At 41.8% G+C, this 23,457-nt stretch overlaps 1 protein-coding gene and 1 long non-coding RNA gene across 3 annotated transcripts in view; one reads left to right on the top strand and one right to left on the bottom strand.

The window, feature by feature from the left end:
* Positions 1-6,574: 6,574 nt before the first annotated feature.
* On the bottom strand, positions 6,575-9,403 carry LOC120437351. Its single transcript, XR_005611050.1, has 3 exons — positions 9,329-9,403; positions 7,164-7,232; positions 6,575-6,626 (listed from the first exon to the last, which is right to left on the bottom strand). It is a non-coding gene; the product is annotated as an uncharacterized LOC120437351 (long non-coding RNA).
* A 122-nt stretch (positions 9,404-9,525) lies between these two features.
* LOC116332915 (sodium/potassium/calcium exchanger 2) overlaps positions 9,526-23,457 on the top strand; it is a 44,419-nt gene continuing 30,487 nt past the window's right edge. For both annotated transcript variants that reach the window (XM_031756011.2, XM_039607896.1), the window contains exon 1: positions 9,526-10,462. In XM_031756011.2, the coding sequence (XP_031611871.1) occupies positions 9,560-10,462 (903 nt within the window). In that variant the 5' untranslated portion in view covers positions 9,526-9,559. The remainder of the gene's footprint in view (positions 10,463-23,457) is intronic.

Consider the following 23,457-nt stretch of genomic DNA (forward strand, 5'->3'; position numbering starts at 1 on the left):
ACAAACAAACAAACAAACAAACAAACAAACAAGCAAACAAGAACTTTTCTGTCATTTAATTGTTTATCTATCCCTTAAATGCTTTGGTGTACTAGCAGTGGGAGGGAATCCTTTATCAATACAAAAATCTCTAAAACTTACAGTTTTAAACATACAGTCAAAATATAAAATATCTGCAATTCTTCACATTTTCCAAAGGTGCCCTATTGGCCGAATTGGAATCTTTGCTGGGCCGATTCTGGTCCACCGGGCCTTATGTTTGACACCCCCGGTCTACACTGTAGGAATCAGTTCCTACAGGAAGTTTTTTCTACTTAATGGGGCATTGCTAGTTTCTCAGATCAAAGATTTGCTCACTTTTTCCACTGCGCAGTATTAAACCTGTGTTTTTGTTATTGACTGAAAAACAGTTTTTATGGTGCTGCCAGTCAGCACTTCCATAACGTTAGATTACCTTCAGTGGAAGTCACGGTTTTCAAAGATTTGGCTTGTCCAAATATGTCATAAAAAGTCAACATTTTCCACTGAGTGCACTTTCTTTATCACATCACCATATAGCAAAGATGGTGATAAAACAAAAGTCCAGGTATTTGAACAACACACCTTACCTACTGCACCTCTAAAGATGAGAGAAAGGACTCAAAATGGCTCCCTGTCAAAAAGTTGGGCTTTGTCACAAGCAAGCCAAGCTTGCTTTGCCGCGCTCAGCCAACAGATGGAGAGCTTGGCAATCTTTTACACGAAACATTTGGCAAAGGCAAAGTTCAGCGACAACACTCTGAAGAGTGTGCTGGCATCTTACGAGTCCATTTTAAGGGCATGAAACTGTGTAGTTTGGTGCTTAACTTAGACCTTCTCATGGCAAGTTTAGCAATATTTCGCACTGTTTTTGAAGGTGAATGACTTTACATGTTTTCTGCCTTTCTTTACAATGAAAATTACAAACTATACAATTCAATGATGCTTAAAGTGACATTATATAAAATGGTAAGTTAAGGAATAAAATCACCTTCAGCTCATTTACCTGTGTATTTTGTGAAGGTTTGGAAACTGTGTAATTTGCTCTAAGATTTCTGCGTGATTAATAAAAATAGCCTCTCACACTGCAATTGTTCTGAAACCTCTGACTGCTGGTGACCTCTGAGGGTCGAAGCATGTTCCTCCTGATCTGTTAAGGGACCGACTTGATTAAGTCCAGCTGCGACGTGACCTGGGATTAACCCATTCTTCACAAGAATCGCGGTCTTCAACAAAGGATGCCAAGGAGATCTGCACCAACTCCAAGGGACACCGAGGCTCACGCACACTTGTCCAAATAATTAGTAACATCTGCAGCTGGCACTCTATCTTAACTTCGCCAAAATTAGTTATTCCAAAACATTAGAAATGTAGGTGTTGATCCAGCAAAACATCAACCGATTCGTCACAATCTGAAAGGATGTGACTTCTTTGTATTTTAAAGACCCCCCGACCCCCCATCGTCAGTCTTGACTTGTCAAAAATGAACCATATCACCTTAAGTGCACTTGATTACGCAACCCTCTCCGACCCCCCCTCTCCACATCTCCTTGGGCCGTCTGTGTAATCTGCTGAGATTTAAACCTGCTGCTCCTGTTTAATAAATCCACTGCGATTAAAATAGGATTACAGCTCTGCTTTCGCCTTCCTAATGACATCGGCGCATGAAACATTTTTTGACTTTTTTTTTTTCCTCACTTGTCTGGTTTTTACCCCGTCTCATTCACCCCCACCTCCTGCTCGTCGAAACCAGACAGACAGCACTGACGTATCCCCCCCCCTCCCAACATAAACTCCCTGCCGCCCAGCAGGTCAGTCCATCTGTGGGGCTGTTGACATAAGGATTAACCTTATAATGCAGCATGCACCCTGTATCAATGCTGTGCCCCTTCACACCACGCTTCTCAATAGCCGATAACAGGCAAAGAATATTTGCTGCACTGTCAGGTCGTTATTTACTCAAACCCTGATCTTTACATTGCCTATATTGCTCTGTGGCCCTCATCGGACATCCATGGATAAAAAAAAAAGCCATGAAATATTGAAAGGCATGTTGCACCACCAAAGGTCACAAGGACACCCCGCACATGCTGTCCCTCCTGCTTTTAGTAATGTGACATGAGGGATGAAGAGAGCAAATCGATATGATTTTTTTTTTCTTTTCCTCTTGCTTGTCCTGCTTTAGCATTGCCCCGCCATTATTAAATACAGTAAGGTCACAAAAGGCAAAGATTGATTGGATTTGCTTCAGGTGACTTCACGACCCCGGCACAGAAATCCATTCATGATAGTATTTCTTCCTTTAATGCACAATGTAGCTTTAAATCAAGCCCAAATGTTAATGTGCGGGGCTTTTTGAAGTTTCCTCTGAACCTTTAGGGTAATGACATAAAAAGCACACGTAGGAAATTACGTTTTTAATCATTCCATTTTTAGCTTTTTGAAGCATCTCTGTCACTCTCCAGACTATCTTGACCATAACATACTAATAGGCTCTCTGCAGGACACACTAAAGTTACATTCAAAGTACTGAACAATTATATAAAAATATTGTTAAGATTAAACAGGTCAAAAGGCACGAAACCGCTGTTACACTGTGGTTCAGGTCATGTTTTGTTGTTAATTAAAAAAAGTTTCAGTTTTATAATTAAAAGTTGCACACAGCAGGGTGGCCTGGCTCTCTTCCTCCCCTCACCCCAAACTGGTCACAGTAGATGGCTGCCACTTCCTGAGTCTGGTTCTGCTGAAGGTTTCTTCCTGGGAAAAAGGTGTTTTTCCTTCCCACTGTTGCCAAGTGCTTGCTCATAAGGGTTTGTTTGATTGTTGGGATTTTCTCTATTATTTTTACCCTACAATACAAGGCGCTTTGAGGTGACTGTTGTTTTGATTGGGTACTATATAAATACAATTGAATTGAAAGCACCATGTCCAGTGACTTTGGAAATTTTAAGGTCAGTAGGAAGCTGACTTCTATAGGTTTCATTGAAATGTTTCAGCAATACTGGGAGGATTGCATGTGTTTCGATTCCCTCTGAATAAACTTTAATGAGTTTTGCTTTATGGCCTCAAAAATCTGAACAGATTTCAGTTTTCTCAGTATTGTGGTTTATTTCCAAATAGCTCATAATCTACACTCATAAAAATGCAGAAAGTGCCGACTGCAATTTGACTAAATGTAAATCTTCAGGTGATTTTTCAACACAAGTACAATGTAAAACATTTAAGTTATTGGAATCTGGTCAAATGACATTTACTTGATTGGTATACATTCAGTTATACCAGTCATATTTTCCTTAATGAATAATTATTTGGATAAATCAACCTTCTGATTTAATATATTTCAGCTGCACTTTACTTAAGACTATTGCTTTACGTTTATGAGGGCAAAGAAAGATTTGTTTGAGTGCAGTGACACACACAACGTCAGCTGGACTAGCCAGGGCAAGCATCAGCACGTTAATGATGCAACACTGTCACCCATACCCCATCCTAGTACAACGAGTAGTTTAAAAAATAAGTAATCAAAAGAAAATACAAAAATCAAAAATTACAAACCAGTTTGAAAAGTTTCGGACTACACCGTGCGCTAACATATACCATGAAAGCAGGTTTCACTTTCACAGTGTGTGCTTGCATCTAATCAGCCCAGCACCCAGCGATCAAACCTGCTTGTGGATTATCGTTTGGTTAATCCCTTTTGCACTACTTCTGCTAAAATGAATATGCCCCCCCCCCTCATTTTAAGACAAATTGGCCCCGCCCACATTATCTTGGAACAGTCTTGGTTTTATGCTGAGCTTTGAATATGTTTACGCTGCCATTTTTGCCACTTCCTGATCATCTCATTTCCACCTTTTCCTAAGGAGCAGGTGGTCTGTTCAAGCCTCTTTGTCCAGACTTGTGGTTGTGATGGGTGGGGTTATTAATTTGGGGCTTGCGACATCTAATCCAGAGAAAGTCTTTTAGAAAAAGCTTATCTTGAGACTCCAATTTCACTTCTTTCCTCAGCTATAAGAGCAAAAAGCTTGTTTAATAGCTTTGCTTTAGTCGGTTGTACTTCCCTCTTCACCGGAAAAAACTTGCTTGGTTATCATCACCCTATCTATCCAGCCCCTCCGTGCCCCAATGCCCACAAATCCTTACAACAATGTGGGACACAAAGGCTTGGATTTAGCTGTCGGGCCAAAGTGAGGGTAGGTTGGGTGGGCCTGGTGTGGAGGAGAGGGGTCATTTGTTTTTGTCACAGCACCTATTTCACACATATCAAAACAACTGCCACCATCACCCTTCCTCTGTACCACAACCCAAATGACCCGTGACCAGTCATCACTTTTATCCTAGACACGGAGCCAGATTGTGAGCGCTCGGTGCTGGGGGTGTAGAAGAGAGGCTTGCGTGTGTGCTGTGGGACTATTGTTGAAAAAGAGCTGACAGCTTGGATAGGATCTCATCTGATAGGCATAAATATGGACGAATTGAAAAACAGGCTTACAGACAATATGTTTGTGTTGGAGACAACCCTGAAGAAGTCAAAAGCATTTAAAAAGCCTGTTCAGAGTTGTATGATCTAGTAACCAGGTACATACTTGTCCATCCAGATCTGTATCGAATATGCAGTGCATTAACTGTATTTATATTTGGTTTGTAAGTTTGCAGCCATGATCTCACACTGCCTCAAATTTAGCTTAAGTAGAGCCTGACTGATACTGAATTTTGGTTGGGCAAGTTTTTAAAACTAAAGATATCCAGTATCTCTATATTTCAGACAATGTTCACATTCCTACTGCATAAATGCAATATGTAATATTTATCACTGTTTAACTTTCCAATAATGGTTGCTAATTTCACAAACTTATAACTTGCACCATCATGTCATCTACCTGTGATGCTGCTCTACTGCATGTGCAGCAGGACTGTAAGTGTGAATGAAATAGGCTCATGTTTTCCCACCAGCGCTCACGAATTAAAGTGTGGCCAAATCGAACAGAGAAGTGTGTCTTTCAAGCGACTGCAGGACAAAGTCATTTTGACCTTTCATCACTTAATTTTCAAAAACCAAGTCAGTGCTTCTTCAGGAAATGTAAAATATTTCCTGAGACATTTCATGCATGTCCATCCATGAGACAGAAAACAACATGTTTCTGTCCAGTCCAGGGTGTGCTGCTGGTGTGGAAGCATGAAAAAGGCTCAGCTATTGGCCATTTGGTGTCATAAAATCAATACTTAGATCAGGTTTCTTGATTTACTTTCACACCTACCTGGACACAGGCTACAGGGGAACTCCACAGGTGTTTGTATTATTATTAAATTTGATGGAGATGGATGGATGGATGGATGGATGGATGGATGGATGGATGGATGGATGGATGGATGGATGGATGGATGGACAAAACACGATACGTACCAGTACAAGAGCTGCTCACTGAGCAAATAAATTCCTTACCAAAAACCATAATGGTTACTGGTCACAAAACATCATACTATCAATAATGTGATGTAAGTTAAATCTCTCTGCCTCTGTGTTTCCTGTTAGGTAACAAGAAACAGCCACAGGGTACAAGAGAGGTTAGCAGAGGGGGAAATCAATGAGGTCAGTGAATCGTGATTTGTCATACAGCACCAGACCATTAGTGTCACACATACTTTGTCACACTGCATAAAGATTATTTGTCTGTGTCAGGCCAACATGAATTGTCCCACGGGCTACTAAGTAGCTGGGGACTTATTTGACGTGAGGGGGAAACATGGCTGCCCCGGGGGACTGCAGGGTTTTGTGAGATGAAGAGGTGGCATGGGCTGACATATTCCAAATGAAGCAAACTGGAATATGACGCTCATCCATCCATTCATTCATTTTCAGCTATTTATCTGGGTCCGGCCTGATAAATAGCTGAGCAGCAGTCTGAGGAGATGCCTGAGGAGATGCTGCTTATCCCAGACTGGTATAAGCAGCAGAGAAACATGTTTCATCCAGCATGTCCTGGGTCTCCTCCTAGCTGTGGATACCTGAAACATCTCACCTAGAAGGCATCCAGGAGCCATCCTAATCAGATGCCTGAAGCACCTCAACTGGCTTCTTTCAGTGTGGAGGGGTACATACTCTACTTGCCACTCTTGAATAAAGCTCATGTGATCTTTAAAGTTTTCATAGGTTTATTTTCATGATTTTGTCATAAAAATGACCATATTTGATTTAAAGTTGGCCACTGTCCTCTTTCAGGTCGTCTTGCCATCATTCGCCTCTCGATCACTGGAAGTCCCATTACGACACTTGGCTTTTGTGTGATTTTCATCACTGGTAATAAAAGCAAACAACTCAGGACTAGGAGCATGCCTATTTTTGTATTTACAAAGTTGCACTTTTAATTATTTCCCAAGTGTCAGTTTGTCAATGCCTAGTTTGATGCGAATGTCCTGCAGTTTATGCAGGAGAACATGCTGAAGAAGCTCAAACTATGATTTTTACAACTGTGCTATTATGCAGTGGTACACACTGCAGGAGTTTTTTGGCCACACCATCACATTCTTTACTCCACCACCTGCTATACTCACTCAGTTTCTCTTTGCATTGTCATCCTCCAGGTGGGCTGGAAACATTACAACCCTGCCTGAAGAGATGACAAGGAAGCATTTTTAAACCAGGTAAGGAGTTTCTAATGTGGGTGGATAAAACATGTTTGTAAACATGTGGCTCTTTTGGCATTTTGCTTATGCAATATAATTGTAATAATTAAGTATGAAAAATGAAAAGCAGTAATGAATGAAACATGTATGTATGTGTGACACAGAGACCCAAAAGACATGAAAGAAACATTTCCTTTTTAAAGAATGTGAGATTATTTTTCTTTTATAAAGGTAGTTAAACGTGATGAAAGAGGTGTTAAGGTAACTGGCTTAAGTGTGCAGATTAACCCATAATATATTGTTTGACTCTTTGCCAAGTAAATGTGAAGGGGAAAAATTAATTAGTGAAACTTCAGGAAGTAGATAATTGCTGATATGGGATTTTTAAGACTGATATCAGTTTACGGTGAGTAGAAAACTTGAAACTTTTGCAAATTTTTCCTCTCTTAGACACATGAAACATAATCAGGTTTCCCTAACAATTTGCTAAGTGTAATTATTTAAGTGGATAACTCCTCTACCTTTTCTCCGACTGCAGGGATGAGCCGGTTGTTTGTGTTTTGTCCTGTGGCCAACAGGGAAAACGCCCTCTAGTGGACAAAATATGCAATATCAAAACTCATGAAGGGTGTTTCTTCCTTGTCATCTATCCAGTGTCAACCCCAACCCCCCCACCACCACCACCACCACCAACAACAACAAAAGATAATATAGCTAATCAAGTAGCTAATCTGGGGGCTGATATATCGATCATGCTCTACCAGGAAGTAAATGCACATTATTACGAATCAGTCCAGTAAATAATAATGCGGTAAAGTTTAAACATACAAGCAAAAGAAAGAAAACAGAAGAGCTGGTAGGCAACTGCGTTTTCCTCTTGTTTTCTATATGCTGAGGTAAGCCAAGCTAAGCTGCTGGGGCAGAGCCTCTTCCACGATGAACAGAAAGATGTGACAGCGGACCTGAATGATCTCATTAAACATTTGGCAAGAAACTAAACCTTCCCAAAACCGAGCAGAGGTGTAATGGGGGGTAAAAAAAAAAAAAGGCTGAATTCTATCTGGAGCATGGTCTTTAAAATGCTGCATCGCTTGGCTCCAGGGTTATCTTTAAGAAATGGATCCATCACGCGCGTGTAACCTTGAGGTGACCCCAGCCATGCACACAAATCATTTTCTAAGCTGAGGCATATCCACCTGTTCCGCCATCGGGGGAGGGGGATCAGTGGAAATACTGCCTTTACTGTGTAACCACGGCAACTCCTCCCTCAAAATGAAACATCACCAACGCCCCCACTGCGTGATCAGCTGAGGGATGGATGCGCTGTCTGCCACTTACCTGGCTTTAATAATAAACCGCCAGGTTCACGTGGTCAGCCCAGCCCAGCACAGTATTCTGCCACTTTAGAGAGGTCTTTCCGACTGGGAGATTTTTCTCTCTCTCTCTCTCGCTCTCTGTCTCATCCCAGACGGCAGAGATGCTGCTGCTGCTGCTGTGAGGGAGAGAGGTGAGCGCATTCAAACCCCCCCAATACTCACCCCACCCCTCAATCTAAAGCTCCTCCTCTGTCGCTGGAGAGCTCAGACCGGTCACACTTTGCTCAATGAGAGCAAGAGGGCACCGGAGACGATTTCCTAATTTCAACCTGCTGCTGCTGCTGTGCCGTGCGGCTGTTTTCTCGCCTCTTTCAAAGGTAAGGACGCGGTCTGCAGCCTGTCCACGCGTCATGCGCCGCGCCAGGGAACTTAATGTTCGTGGGGGTGATGCTTAGAGCTGTTTCTGCTGTGGTGATGCCTCTGAAAGGGCGAATGCATTATTGAAGGGCAGACGGGGGGAAAGAGTTGTCAGTGGAGCTGGTATGTCAGACCATCCGTGCAGCATCAGTGAAAAGTCAAATAGGACACGGCGTGCGTGTTTTGATGTGCTTCCACTTGCGCAGCATCGTCGGAGGCTACATGTTTACAATCTTGGACTGCAGCCCTGTGGTGTCCGTAAACCGTCGGCCTTTTCGTGATATTTTCCCAGGTAATAGATAAATAAATTGAAAAAAAATCATTATGATTTTTGTTGAACAGCTGCAAGTCCGGATAAAATCAGAATTGAAAGGGTTCGATCAGGATCAGCTGCAATCATCTGTCAGTGAGATAAGTTTTCTCTCTGCTCGCATATCTTGTGGTTTGAATTGGTTTACTTGGAAACGTGGAGTGCTGTTGATTCAGAAATCCACTCGATAGTAGGGGGGCTGATGGTGTTCCGCTATGAGGCCAAAAATGACAAAGTCATGGTGGATTTGCGTGCAAATGTTCAGACTTCAGATCATGTGAATTCTGCATGTATTTTTCCTTAGTATGCGTCTTTGTTTAACTGCTTGCATCCATCTCTCAGATGGAAACAGTTTGAAACAGTGTTCCTGTCATATGTATTAAAAATGCTTTAGGCAGAGTAGCCGCACATGCATGGCTCTAATTCTTGGATCTAGTTTGCTAAATGTCTCCTTATAGCCTGATGTTTTTTGGGGAGTGGGTTTATAGTGGAGTCTTCTACAGTGACACTGATTTGCTGGTTGTTTAATCTTAGCGTGTTTAGTTTGACTATGACAAATTAATAATTTGTAATCATTCTATCTTAGATTTTCAGGACCACTAATAACCAACCAAATAAACCTTGTGTAAAATATCAAAATCACCTCTTCAATTTCCCTCACTCGGTATTAACTTTTTTTCTTCCTTGTTTTGTCCATCAGAGGCGAATATGACGACATCATTTGGCAAGCCAGACCCTGGGAAGCACCTACTGTCAATTCAGTTCGTTTGAAACCAAACACGACATGATGCGTTGTCTCCGGTGAAACTTGCTCCGCCACTCTCCCCTCTTCTGCGCACCTATTGAGAGAGAGGACACCAAAAGCTGCATAGACATGGGTTCAGATCAGCCCTGCATGGATACTCCAGAGCCAAGACCCATATTGGGTCCTGCCTGTAAGCAGCTGGGCCGTCGGTGTCTGAGGAAAAAGTTCAGGCCCGCGCGAATCTTGGGGTTGGTCTTCAGTCTGGTGGCCTTAAGTGCTGTCTCCTTCAGTGCCTTTACCTGGAACTCAGGAGGTGTCAGCGAGCCAGTGCTCCCCCAGGAGAGTCTCCATCAGTCGGCCCCACACAGGACCCTACTTTTTACCCAACACCAGAGAGACCCCAACGTGTCAGCGGACATGCCAATAGCCATGAAATCTACAGCAGATAGCAACGACAGCCAGGGGGAGTATCCACCAGACATTTTTACCCTCTCCCAGAGGCGCCAAGGAGCAGTGGTCCTCCACATGTTTGGCATGATCTACATGTTCATCGCGTTAGCAATCGTTTGCGACGAGTTCTTCGTCCCGGCGCTGACAGTTATCACAGAGAAGCTGACCATTTCCGATGACGTTGCGGGCGCCACCTTCATGGCGGCGGGAGGATCAGCTCCAGAGCTCTTCACCTCCGTCATCGGCGTTTTCATCTCGCACAGCAACGTGGGCATCGGCACCATCGTGGGCTCGGCCGTCTTCAACATCCTCTTTGTCATTGGGATGTGCGCCATCTTCTCCAAGGAGATCCTCAACTTGACGTGGTGGCCACTCTTCCGTGACGTATCCTTCTATATCCTGGATCTGATCTTGCTCATCATCTTCTTCCTGGATAACGTCATCTCCATGTGGGAAAGTATCACGCTGCTCACGGGCTACGCCGCCTATGTGATCTTCATGAAGTTCAACAGCAATGTCGAAGGATTTGTCAAAGATTGCATGAACAAGAACCAAGTGGTAGAAGTAGAGGTACAACCCAAGGTGAGTTGAAGTTATAGTTTCAAACAATAAAGAAGTTACAGTAGGTGTACAGACGTTAGTTTTAGTATTTTTCGCTGCTAGAAATGACCTCGGATGTCTCCTCTGCTATGGGCACATTCATCCCTTTCAGTCATTCCACGCAGCTTTAGATGTTACTCTAATAAAGTCAGACTTGCTTTGATAACCCAAACCTAAATTGTCAGTGGAGACATGCTTTAAAATGATATGTATCTAACGCCTTTCTCTCAAACAGAACCATTGTCTCCTCACTTATCTCTTAGATCTTCCGGCATGTGACTGCTGATGCCAAACATATGTTTTACCGGCTTCCATCGCATACGCTCATTATTTCAAAAATAATCAAAACTCTGTGGGCGTTGAGGATGGAGCACTTTCAACTGCTAAACTGATTGTACATCAGTATGATTCACTCGTCGCTGCTGTGCAGGGCTGGCATACTGTATTCCACTGTGGGATTAATAAAACAGAGTCAAATGTGTAATTCTGGGTTAAGCTCTACAAATTGTGTCCCAGTCTGACAACCAAATGCTTTGGAAAATCTCAGGAGCGATTTTCTTTCTTTTTTTTCCCCTCCTGCAGTTAAAGATTTCTCACATAAAAAACCAAACTGTCACGTGAAGCGCGCAAACGCACGCAGCTTGATGAGGTAAACCACGCAAAGTAAATGGCTTCAGGATTGGTACGGCAGCCCTGTGCGAGTGTCTTCACATTTACTCTTAAGTGGAATTCTTTTTTTCTTTTCCTTCCTCGCTTGAAGGCTTAAACATCAAATACTTCCCAGATAAAAACAGTCGAAATCGCTGTGTTGCTTCATTTCACTTTCACCCACCCCCCCCACCAATGACACTTGAGGGCAAAAGACACTGCACTGCAATTTGATACTTGTGTAGAGATTATCCGGATGAATTTAGATTTCTTTGTGACATGAGATGGAAATGAAATTTGGAGAAGGATGCATTGTAAAGCTTTCACTAAATCGGGATTTATTCTAAGTACATAAGTGATATTTAAACAGCAGGTTACACAATGCTGAGGGAAAAACTCTCGAAGTCGGTAGCACCTGTCTGTTGTTCAAAAACCTAAACGCTTAAATAAACTGATCTGTCCTTTTCTTTTTTGTTACCTTTTGCACCTGTGTGCTGTTTACGCTGTATTGTTTTCATATAATGCACAAGAAAAACGTGCACGTGCCAAGTGCCAGAAAAAGAGTCAGTCGACCTTGAACTGCAATGGATTCTGGGAACTTTGGCTCAGAGAAGCTCGTGGGTGTGTTGTTGTTAAAACAACTTCTGACAGAGGGGAGAAAAAAATGGGAGCAAGACAGATGATTCGATTAAAACCCTTCATCATCTCAGCATTCCTTAGAACAAACTGAGCTGCACGTCTCAGCATTCGCCCTTATGAAGGAAGCAAAATGTGTGAAAAATGGCCAAATTATTATTATTATTAAATAATTACTTTTATAGGCTGTCTGTTGACCTCTTTTTGTTTTGCAGTCTGGGTCGACAGGGTTAATAGAACTGCAAAGGCACAAATATTATTAGAACATAATCATCTAAACACCCTTGTTTAATCAAGCTCTGACACTTTCGGGACGTGTGTATTTCAAGACACGAGTGTTATTTTGAGAATTAATTGATACGAGCAGCCGTGTGTGTGTGTGTATGCTCAAGTTCATACATGAGCGATGGAAGGAAGGCAAGGACAAGGACGAGTAAGATGAGTCATAAAAATGTTATGCAAAATAAAACTGAAAGTCTTATTTTGTGCTTTTTTTTGCGATGAACTGAGTAGCCCCTAAATGTGTTCATTGTTGTGGATGTGTTCAAAGGTGTTCCTGATCTTCCAGTCGGTGCAGTCTTGCAATGGAAGGGACGCCGGGCTGTATAGTTATGTAAAACACATGGCTTAACAAAGGAGGGCCTCCCTGAGATTATTTGGTGCTTTAAGAGATTGGGATGTCACTTTTGTGTTACTGTTAAACAGGAGAGAAATGTTGTGCTTGGTAAGATAATTGGCAGCTAGCCGTTTAATCCTGCACGTATGCCGTAAGTGCTATGAAATATTAGATCCTGAGTTTGACGTGAACCCCCAGTTTGGTGTTCTGCATTTAGCAGTCATCCGTGAGTTTTGTACCATCTGTGACTGCTACCTTTCATCACATTACACAACTGCTTGTACCACGTTCTCGCTCTTTTTTTTTTTCTGTCACAAAGGGTTTCTTTTGTGTGTCTTGTTTATTCTGCTCCCAGTAACATAAAAATAGACGACTTTGTTTCTCGTATTTTCACAGAAAGTAATGCTTTAGTTTCGATCACTGGACAAATCAGGGTGTCAAACTTTTTTTTTTTTTTGTTCTTTCTTCTTTTTTTTAATCCTGTGGGCCTAGATTTAACATTTTTAGTATGACAATAAGAGAACTGTCACAGCCACGCACAGGCTGCTGAAAGTTATATTCGTGCAGTTGTTTTATCATCAGTTTGTGCAATTTTCTATAATCTCTTAATCCAATTTGCACAGCTATGAATGGTCTGCACTTACGCCGACCTGGACATGCAGTAAAATAGGAGAGTAGCAGCTTTGAATTTCAACAAGTTCAAGGCTTCACATTGTTTGGGGAGTGAAAACATATGAAGGGTTTCGCACTCCTTCCAGCAGGCTAATCTTGGCTGCACTTGAAGTTTAGTTCAATCTTCGGTACCAGGCAATGAATGAATCACTTGGAGGTGGAAAATGAACTCTGCTTGCACGAGTGAATGGATGCATTCGTGCCCAAAATATTAATATTAAAGAATGTTTTGAAGTTTATGTGACTACTAGCAAAACATTACCCTTTAGCATTAACCTTCTTTGGGTAACATCAGGCTAGTTAGGTGCAACTGATATGAGAAGTGATGGCAGTTTGATATAGCATGCTCATCCTTTGAGTTTATATTGCTAACATGGCTGTAATTTTAGCTCTGGCTTTCACTCCATCATTACACAAGAGATAGCACCAGCTAAATTTACAGCTAAGCTTACAGTACTGCGTGTTGCTAACTTCGCTGTCTGACATTTTATACGGGGCTCTTATAACAGCCATATATATAAGTTTTCAAAGTAGCCTGGAAAGCTAATGGGTGCTAATGCTAAGGAAGCTCAGTTTATTTTAGTGATCCCTTTCGCATACATCTGGTGTTATGAAAGGCAATGCTTAACCAATTTATTGGAATAACTGATGTAAAAGCTTAGTAACACACATTATGAGACCACATGTCCCCAACTTTGGAACAAGCAAGATATCGGAAGGAAGCACTTACCTTTTCATTTCCTGATGGTAGCTAATACTTCTGTTTACCTAGTGAGTACTTAGCTGTTGCTTAATCTCACAATAAGCACACTTGCCCACAGAGTTGGGTTGCTATCTTAAGGCCATATTAACGTCTGTGGTATAACCCTTGCCTGCTGTTAATGAGTTATGCTTCTTATTTCTGTTTAATATTGCAGTGTGTCTTTGGGGTTTAGAAGATAGAGATGACACTAAAGTTGAACGCTATTTACTGCTATTGTTGTTGTTGTTGTTGTTGAAATTTTGCAGTAAGGATTTCAAAATGGATAATAAGAAATATTTAATTTCTTCATATGGGATGAATCTTAACCAGTATCTCTCCGGGCTTTCTGAAGTGTCTTTCAAAGTTTTTATTCGGACTTCGGCTCATTTTCAGTCCAGTCGTGTTTTTGAAGGCAACTTTAACACTAAAACTGACCTATGAATCATGGCAGCATATGTGGCTGGACTAAAAAAATATGTACAGCAGATTAACAATAGCGGATATTCATGTGCTTAGGAAAAAGGAAAAATATCCAGCAAGGACCGGACAAATTTGTTGGGGCTCTTATTCCAGTTGAAAAGTAGCATCAGATTTTGACCCATTATGCAATATCAACTGGAAAGCATCTGATTAGAAATTTCTTAATTTTTCAGCATAGCATTGATCCTAAACACACTGCCACTGCAGTAGAAGCATACCTGGATTGGAAAAACACAAAGTGGAATGCTGTAAATCATGGATTGGCCTCCCCAGAGTCCGGACCTCAGCCTTATTGAAGCAGTGTTGGATCATCTTGACAGAGAACAGATTAAAAGGCAGCCAACACCCAAAAAATAGCTTTAAAATGTCCTTTAAGAAAGAGAACTATTCCTTATTCCTTATTCTTAAAAAATTATGAGTAAGCTTTCCTTAGAGTTCAGGTTGTGATGGAAAAATAAAGGTGGTTTTTAGAAATAAAGCTCATTAGAGTTGTATACATTTTGTTTTTGCCTTACGGTCCAGTCATACAAGCCCAGAGACCAGTCAGCGGCCATCTGTCAGAGACTGGTTTTTCAGGGAAAAATGTGTATTCTCTAACCAGTTCCAAATGGAGTTTGACTCGTGACATCCTTTAAATTCATAGAAATGATTATTTTGAAATACTGATTTCATATTGTCAGTCCTCTGTCTCTAAAAGTATTGCAGAATATGTGTTTGCTTTCAGTATATGTTGCAGGCCACTGTTGTTTTGACATGTGCTGTATGCCTCAAGCTAAACCTCTCAGGATGATGATGAAAGGTGACTTCAGCGTTGCGCATATCTGCGCCCTCAGCTATGATGGCTTGTGGGTCAAAGATGGACCACTTTACTGTAACACTGCATTTAACTTTTATCTGTTTTCTTATAGTGAATCTACTGAATGTGGTCCTGAAATAAGTGACTATATGGGACACAGTCAACTCGAGCCTGTGCACGGTTTGATTGCAAAATGCTGGGTCACTTAATATGTGCACTGGGGCTAAAGGAGGCCACCCAGTGCTTGATTAATTTTCCACCCCATCTAAATGCTTCTCACCCACACATCCAGTAAATCCTTAATGGGCAGACTGTACAGACACAGTTCCAGGTCGCAATAGAAATAATGGGCCCGTCTTTAGCCTCACAAGCTTGGATGGTCATGCCACTGCAAGATAGATGAGCGCTGCTTTCAGCTTTGGCTATTTTTTACTGCAAAAACAGCAGATATGTGTGTAGCAGAGTTGGATTGGCATGCTGATGGTGCCCCACCACAGCAATCATTTGTCCAACCCTTTGCTTTTTCTTTCTCTGTGTGAAAAAACAGCCCAGTAAGCCAAGCTAATCAATGCTGGCATCCTAACCACACTCCACAGTTAATATAAAAAAGTGTTTTTTCCCCCCTCCCAATCCAATCTGTAGTACTTGTAATTGATTTAACTATTTAAAACCCTCATCTGGCTGAACATGGACTAAAAAGGGTCTTTTGTCATCTGGAGGCCATCATCCCGACTGCCTCCTCTGGATCACCTTGCCTGGCTAACCCAGGCTTATTGCTATCACATTATCCTGTGACCTCTCACATTGTTTCAGCTGATGGACTGAATGGCTGCTTTTGAAAATATTGGCTCAGGCAGATCCGATTACCCGACACTTTGTGCATGATGGTTTTATGCAAGACATGGCTTTTCTGTGGATGAGTGTGGTGAAGTCACGTCAAAGAAATTAAATGCTTAATATCGTTGTACAGTATACTGCATCATGCTATTCTACTAAACCCAACAGCAGGGATTGTGAAATGAGAGATAAGTAACAGAAAGCTGTCAACAATCAAGTGTCACTGCAGAATTGAGATACTTGACCAGACCCTGCAGACTGGAGTCAAAGTAAGAATCTGCATTCGACCGTACTATTAGATTCCTGCTATCATCAGTGTCAGATGAGCCGGTGTGTATCGAGGCAGTTGTTGCTACTGCTGAGATGGAAGGTGCGACCTCTGATGCATTACCAAGCTATAAATAGCGTCACGGAGGCGAGATCTTCCATCAGGACGTGCTTCAAAAGATCGGTTGCAAAGCATGTTCTGTGCAGAGAGCAGACTGCTTTCCTCCCTGTGGATTTGGACATTCAGGCACCAGTGCTGCACATGCTGATGACGCTCTGCGCCTTCTGTATATTCACACATGAAAACCAGTTGTTGCATGGCTGCTTGCTGTGCTGCTTTTCTTCCCATGCGCTGAAATACCACACCGCACTGCGAGAACTCTCATCATCTTTGCCTCGTATTACGCATCCGTGGGATTATCTTCCGTCATGACGGGCGGCACACTCATTTTTAGCAAAGTCCAGATGGACACTGCTGAGCCGGTGCATAAATTATAAACTACATCTGTTTCATATTGCTATTTTAGGCTCGAATGGATGATAAAAGTGAGTTGCCAGGCTAATTTCTGGGAAATCCTCTTGAAATGCGCATTTTAATTAGAGCGTGTTTTGTGCAAAAACGCAGGAAACATTAACCCCACTTTCCCGTGTGCAGCGAGATTCGAGAGGATTGGGCCTCTCATCTCTGTCCTTCAGCTGCACGGTGGTGTACTTCTTTGAAAGTAGTGAGATTTATGGTTATATCCTTTAAAAGCAAAGTTGTAGAAAGGACCTTGCTTTTGAGCAAAATGAAAAAGAGGCGCTGACGGAGTCAATAATCTTTCTGTGTGTTCATTTCAGGCCCAAGGTTAGAGATGCTCAGATAATGGTTAGTAGAAAAACCCTACAACTAATACCTGAGCATTGTTTAGGATGATGACTCACCAGTCTTTTCATATCTTTTATTTTTTTTTAAAGAAAGGTTAGTTTTCTGTGTTTTTCCATCTATTCGTGCCATTTTACAGTAATATGGACACACGTTTGTGAGCACATACAGTATAGAAATAGATGCAGAGAGAGAGACAAGTGCGCAGCAAGCAACAACAGAGCCAGAGTCCAATAATTTAAAAATAGAAAGCCTGCAACTTTGATCTCACCATGACGATGAGGAGTCCAAGTTTTATCATCCGTTCCAGCTGTGGCTCATTGTCTGAGGAGGGAGGAAGGACTGAGCGCTACTGTCGAGCCAGTAATTAGTTTTCCTGTTTTGGAGGTTTTACCTTGTTGTTGGGCTGTTAGACAAGTCAATAGAGGTGGGAAGAAAAAAAAAGGTCCAAAAGACAGTAATGGAGTGATCAAAACATACAGTGTCAACTTCTACAGACTTGAGTGGAGGGCTGTTTAGTTTCTTCTTCCATTGTGTGCAATTACTCTGCAAGCTGTCTTGGCTGTGTCGTACTTCCCTGCTAGAGCTCGGCTTTTGTTCACATTCAATTTAGTTGCATTCAGTGATTATAATTGTACTAGCTGAAGTTTTTATTAACACCACAGGTTCCTATGACTCCTTTTTTATGTCGCTCTGAATAGTCAATTGTGGGTTCCCCCTCTTTTCTTATCAGAGTGGACAGTGGCTCTTTGCTGCGTCCCCAGTGCCGGTAACGATTTGAAGGTGACCTCGTCTCACAGAATTTTGTCTGTGCAATATTCAAATGCATAAACTGGTGTGCTTAGAGCAATTAAAAAAACTCAAAACGAAACATTGAAGCTTATCATTTTTACCATCCGTGGAGCTGTTATGATTTGGGCCGTTTCCAAGATCTTCACAAAGCAAAAAGAAATGCGCACATGGCTCTTGATACCAAAAACTTCCAAGTTAATTTATGCACATAAATCTCCTTTAGGACTACCTTATCTCATCCTGTGATGCGTACATCAATTCAGCTTTAACCTAAAGAGACCACTTATGTAATTAAACTGCAATTTTCTCCCTACACTCCGACGCAGCCAGTTTCATGAGACTCCGTTTGTTCCCATATAGCGCATAAAATTAGTTGAATAATCCATTAGCTGACTCACAGAAAACTAATCTGGCCATTTTGATAATGAGGAGCAGGTGGAGAGTTTGTCTGGGGCACTGAAAATTCACATTTATTAGAACATTGGTGAGTATGCGAGAAATCTGTAAACAATGCAGAGCTCGCTGTAGCCAGTTGGCACTGCACCTGTCACTTTCATTTGTCTCGTTCATCACTCTGACTTCACTCATGCGGTAAAGCCCGAGATCTCAGGTTTTGAATCTCCGCAAGTCAATTTAAAGACTCGTTATGCGTTGTCTCTGTGCTTTGTGCAGCACCATGGACAGCACCGTCTCTTCTGCATACTCGAGTATTAGTGACTGGAGTGATGGACTTTGTCATGTATTATTTTAGACTCCAAAATCCCTTTTGCTCTGCGTTCTTGTTAAAGTCTAGTGGTGTTAGCTTTACCATCAAGAGCAACCCAAGTGTGATTTGTTCAAAGGGTGAGATTACCCGACTTACATGCTTTAAGGCTTTAAGTAAGTAAAAACATCTCCTTTTATTCATTTTTGAAAAAAATACCATAACATTACGGTGGTTTCTCTCACAGATGGTTTTTTGAATAGGTTCCTTCAAAGTTTCAATATTTTACCCCCTTTGAACAAGTTTATATAATGCTCACATGACCCCAAAAGGTGTCTTTCAAATTTCAAAGTGCCACAAGAGACTTTTTATTCCACCAAGCTTTTATGCTCCTGGGGTTTTTTTCTATTAGCTTTGATCCAGACGGGCTTTTTCAGTGTCTGTAGAGTTAAATCCAGCTGAGCAGATGAACCAGTATAGCTGCTGTTTGGATGTGAAAAAGTGCGTGAGCGAAGATAAATTGTTGCTTTTAGCTAACTCTCTGAGTAAATGTACATGAAATGACAGCACAGCTGTTGGCTTTAGCTCAGATTTATCGTGATTTTGTCAGGTGGCATTGCATTTAAAAACAAACCATAATTTCTAGAAGAGCAATTGCTATGGAAATTGCCTACAACTGCGATTTAAGAAGTTTCATGAGGTGTTAAAGTGCTGCGTTTAATTCACTATTTAATACTTGGTTCATTGTCGGATTGCAGTGGCATAAAGGGGAGGAGGCTATCCTTTAGTTGTTGGGATGTTGCCATCAAAAAAATGGGTTAAAAGGGACAATGAATAGTGTTGTGTCTGCTCTTGCAGCTAACAACAGGACATGTTGCATGCTTCGGTTGCAGCTGAGACCTTTTACAGATGGACTTTAGAGGAGAAGCAGCTCTGGCAAATGCTTTCTGACGTAGCGGTCTGTAAAAGGTGGAGAATAATGTAAAGTTTCCCCTTTCGATGTGTAATTGGTGGGGTGCTAGAGCAATAGAGGTTTTAGACAACCTTATATTTTCCCTTCCTTTCAAATCTCCGAGCTTAAAATAAAAATGCTAAAATGAATTTTCAGAACATGGGACCTCTGATTCAGCGGTGGAGAATTGGCAGAGACACAAAATGTCTGATTGTTGAATGCTGCTTTATTTAATGGCCAACACAGAGGAGTGTAACATGAGGCTGTTTGTCTTTAAAGCTTAATGAGTTTGTATTCTGATGTGACCTAGACAGTCTGAACAGCTCTGGCTCCAGCCTTAAAGCTGTCTTTATTGGAGGCCACTTCTTTGCGCATTTGTTTGTGGACCTTGGGGTAATTTTAGCTCTGGGGGCTAGCGGGTATCGGATCAGCACACATGATACGAACTGTTCTGAGTTCGTACTGTAGGGTTTGTGCTCTAAAACTCACTATCACACAATGATGGGGTTCTTTCTGAACCTTGCTGAGGTGACTCAAGGTCATAAAAGTTTACACATTTAGTACTGCAGGATTCTGATAGAGGTAAAACAGTTCTTGAAAATGTCATATGAGAGTGCGTGTGTGTGTGTTTTTTTTCCAAGGGAGAACCTGAAGGTGAACCGTTGAAGCTTGCAAGAAATTCAAAGCCTTTATTGATCAAGGGCTATTTTTAAAGTGGGGTCGATTAAATAATGTAACTGCACTGTAAAAGCATCATGTGAAGGGCATCCAGATGCCTACCTCAGGGGTGTATGAAATGACTGACACACACACCCCCAGCGAGAAGGAAATGGCACATATGGCGGGAGGTGGCCGAAGACTGGCGAGGCTTACGTACTCGGCTCCTTCCTTACGGGGATTTTTGACCCTCAGCATCAGCACCGCTAAGCTGCAGCAGCTGAACATTACATCAGCTCTGAGTTGTGGTTCATGTAATACCCGTAATTTGTGAAATCCAGACTGATGATGTCTGCGCCACACACAGCGCTCCTGTATAGATCTCACAGCTGCGCACAGACCTGACATCGCACGGATAACCGCAGAGACAGTTTAAAACTAAATCTAAGAGAGTAAACTCTTAAAATTGAAGTGATTGCAATCAGACAGTCTCTAATGAGCTAATTAGAAAATGCTCTGGGGCTCCGTGAATCCGCTGAAAGGTTCTCCTCCGCTGTTCTCATTTAAGAGGTTTGACACTTGGTATGTCCATCACTCACAGACAGATGGTGCATGTGGCTGCCCTTCAACCCGAGTCCATTTTAACTCAAGCCTTACCAAGGTGACCTGAAGGGGCTCTTATCAGCATATTACCATGTCTGCACTAAATGTCAGCTGGCCAAATGGACTGACCTGGAGGAAGCTTCCTCCGCATACTTCTGCCTCCACCTCCTCTACAAAGCCTCGTCTGTGTGTGTGTGTGTGCACTTTGCGTCAGATGGGATGTAACTGTCTGCTGACAATTCAACAAAACAGATCAATAGTCAAGATTGTTTGGATGAGGTGCGATCAAATAAAAGTTGGAGCCTTAATGGAAAAAGATGACGTGAAATCCTGACAACGATGACTGCAATGCGAATGCAAAATTAAGCACACCTCAGCTAATGATGAAATCTGTCATTAATTTCCAAGCGTCTAATAAGACTAAAACCAACTAAAGAAATTCCATGGATAGGGTACACCAGTCTTTTGCAGGGCTAACACAGAGAGATACAGAGAACCGTTCACACCTACAGCCCATTTAGAATTGCCACTTAACCTCTGGACTGTGGGAGGAAGCTGGAGCACTGTGAGAAAGCCCACGCAGGCACAGGGAGAACATGCAAATTCTACACGGAAAGACTCCCTCTGGCCGGGCTTCTAACCTGGGACCTTCTTGCTGTGAGGTGCCTGCACCACATATTTGTACTGCTAAAAAGAAATGTGTGCCTTCCTCTGTGCATTAAAGCAACCATTAAAAAGCATCAGTAAGTCCCAGCAATGCATTACTTGGCACGCTCGGCGTAAACAGCGTCGCTGTAGTTTATTTTAAGTCGAACCCACAAACTCTGTCAGTTTAAGTCAGAGTGCCAAATGTGCAGTAATCCACTGCTTAAAATAGTCTGCAACAAATCCATCTTTATGTCTGTTTGAATAATATTTGCTAAAAATGACACTGCCCAACTGTTTGAGGAAATGAGACAGTTTAAAAAAAAAGGACTGTATTTGTGAGTGACTTTTGAAGAGCAGGAATAGATGGACTTGGCATGAAGAGCTCAGTTATGGACTCTTTGTTGGTTTTTGAGCTTCTAAAGAGGAATTTAAAAAAGAATAATACAAGATTCATCAGAAAAAACAGATGATTATGTGCTGGATTAAATTAAAAACATGTAAGCTTTGAGGTGTCATTTACATCAGCACAGAAACCTGCTGTTCACACAGTCTGTCCCACAGTGTAAAGGTCTCACTGCTTGAGCAGTGATACAACCTCTGGTCACAAGAAAAGAAAATGTGAATTCCCTGACTGGTTGGGCGGTGGTTCCTTTAGGTTGTTTGTTGTTGCTAAGTGAAACTACTCCACAAAAAACCTCCTTATGATTATTTAGGTCGCTAGCAGATTGCTGTGCTTGTCTCCAGTTTGCATGGAGGATGCCAACTTGTCTGCAAACACTTGCTAACTACTTGTTAAGTAGTAGTGAAACTTGAAAAGGCAGTCAAAATATGCACGCAAACTACAAGCGTCTGGGGTCTCTTCTCTTTTTAAAAAATGTTTCCCTTAAGAGCAATGGTTGCCAGATGGTCGTAGGCTAGACTCAAGGCCTGTGAGACTGTGGGGCTTACATTGTCACCATGATTATTACACATCCAAGATGGCAGACAAGTTGATGTCCGGTGGTTAGCGATCATGTGTCTGCAAAGCTTCAATATACCATGCAGGTTAGATTTGTTAACTGTCAAAACTATCCCACAATACATAGCAGGCATGTTTACTCCTTCAACTAAAATCTTTGTAATGTTTAGGGTTTTTTCTACTGCTACTTGCTCCTTCCCAAAGTTGGAAGCTTGTTTTTTGTGTATGACATCAGCAGAGCAAAGCATGTTATCTGTATAGCTTAGGTTGCCTGCCTGAACTAGCATTGCAGGCTGCGCTCGATGTGTTTTTAGTGATGTGCTCTCAAGCAGCTCAACACGATTGTTTAGTTGCTCAAGAGCAACTAAATTTGGACACGTATCCAAGTTTTTTCCTGGTTGTCCCTGTTGTGAACCACAGCTCTCTGGAAAATAAAGTCTTTCGACACCAGAGACTGACTGAAAAAGGAATCAACTTTATTCAAAAGTGGCTGCGAGTCATCCAGGAAGTGCAACTTAAAAAAAAAAAAAAATCTGGAGCAGAGTGCGTCAGTCTTAAAAACAAAGAACCTGCATCACTTTTCTTTTCCATCTGCAGATCAAAACCTGCTCTGATCTGATGGGAACGACAAACCGCAGACTTGATCAGTCTTGCAGGAGGTCCACCTCTCGCATTTATTCAGTTAAAACATTACATCGGACAGTCAGTGTTTAATCTCGTGAATAAGTCTTGTTTTGGAACATTATTATTCCAATATTGTTACACAAAAAAGTGGCTTTAGAACAAGCATATATAATATCAGAATGACAAAAAGTACTTGTGTCTGATCAAACCTAGCTTTGGGTGATTACATTCGCATGCTGTAATGACACAGCGTTTTTTTCTTTTGTTTTTTTTTTTGTTACTCTGTTTGTCTCCCAAAAGTCTCAGTCTGATTGGTTCATGAGAAGGGGGGGAGGGCGGATAAGAGGAGGCAATTTTGGCTTAGTCCTGGTGAGCATTGCCTTGTGGGAAATCAGTGTCGTGGCAGCTCCTGTAATTAGTTCTGCTTGTTAGAAAAATGAAGGGGTTACTAATTAGCAAGTGGATGGCTTCTTGACTTGTT

Source organism: Oreochromis aureus, linkage group 3, assembly GCF_013358895.1.
Source record: "Oreochromis aureus strain Israel breed Guangdong linkage group 3, ZZ_aureus, whole genome shotgun sequence".
NCBI classification, from domain to species: Eukaryota; Metazoa; Chordata; class Actinopteri; order Cichliformes; family Cichlidae; genus Oreochromis; species Oreochromis aureus.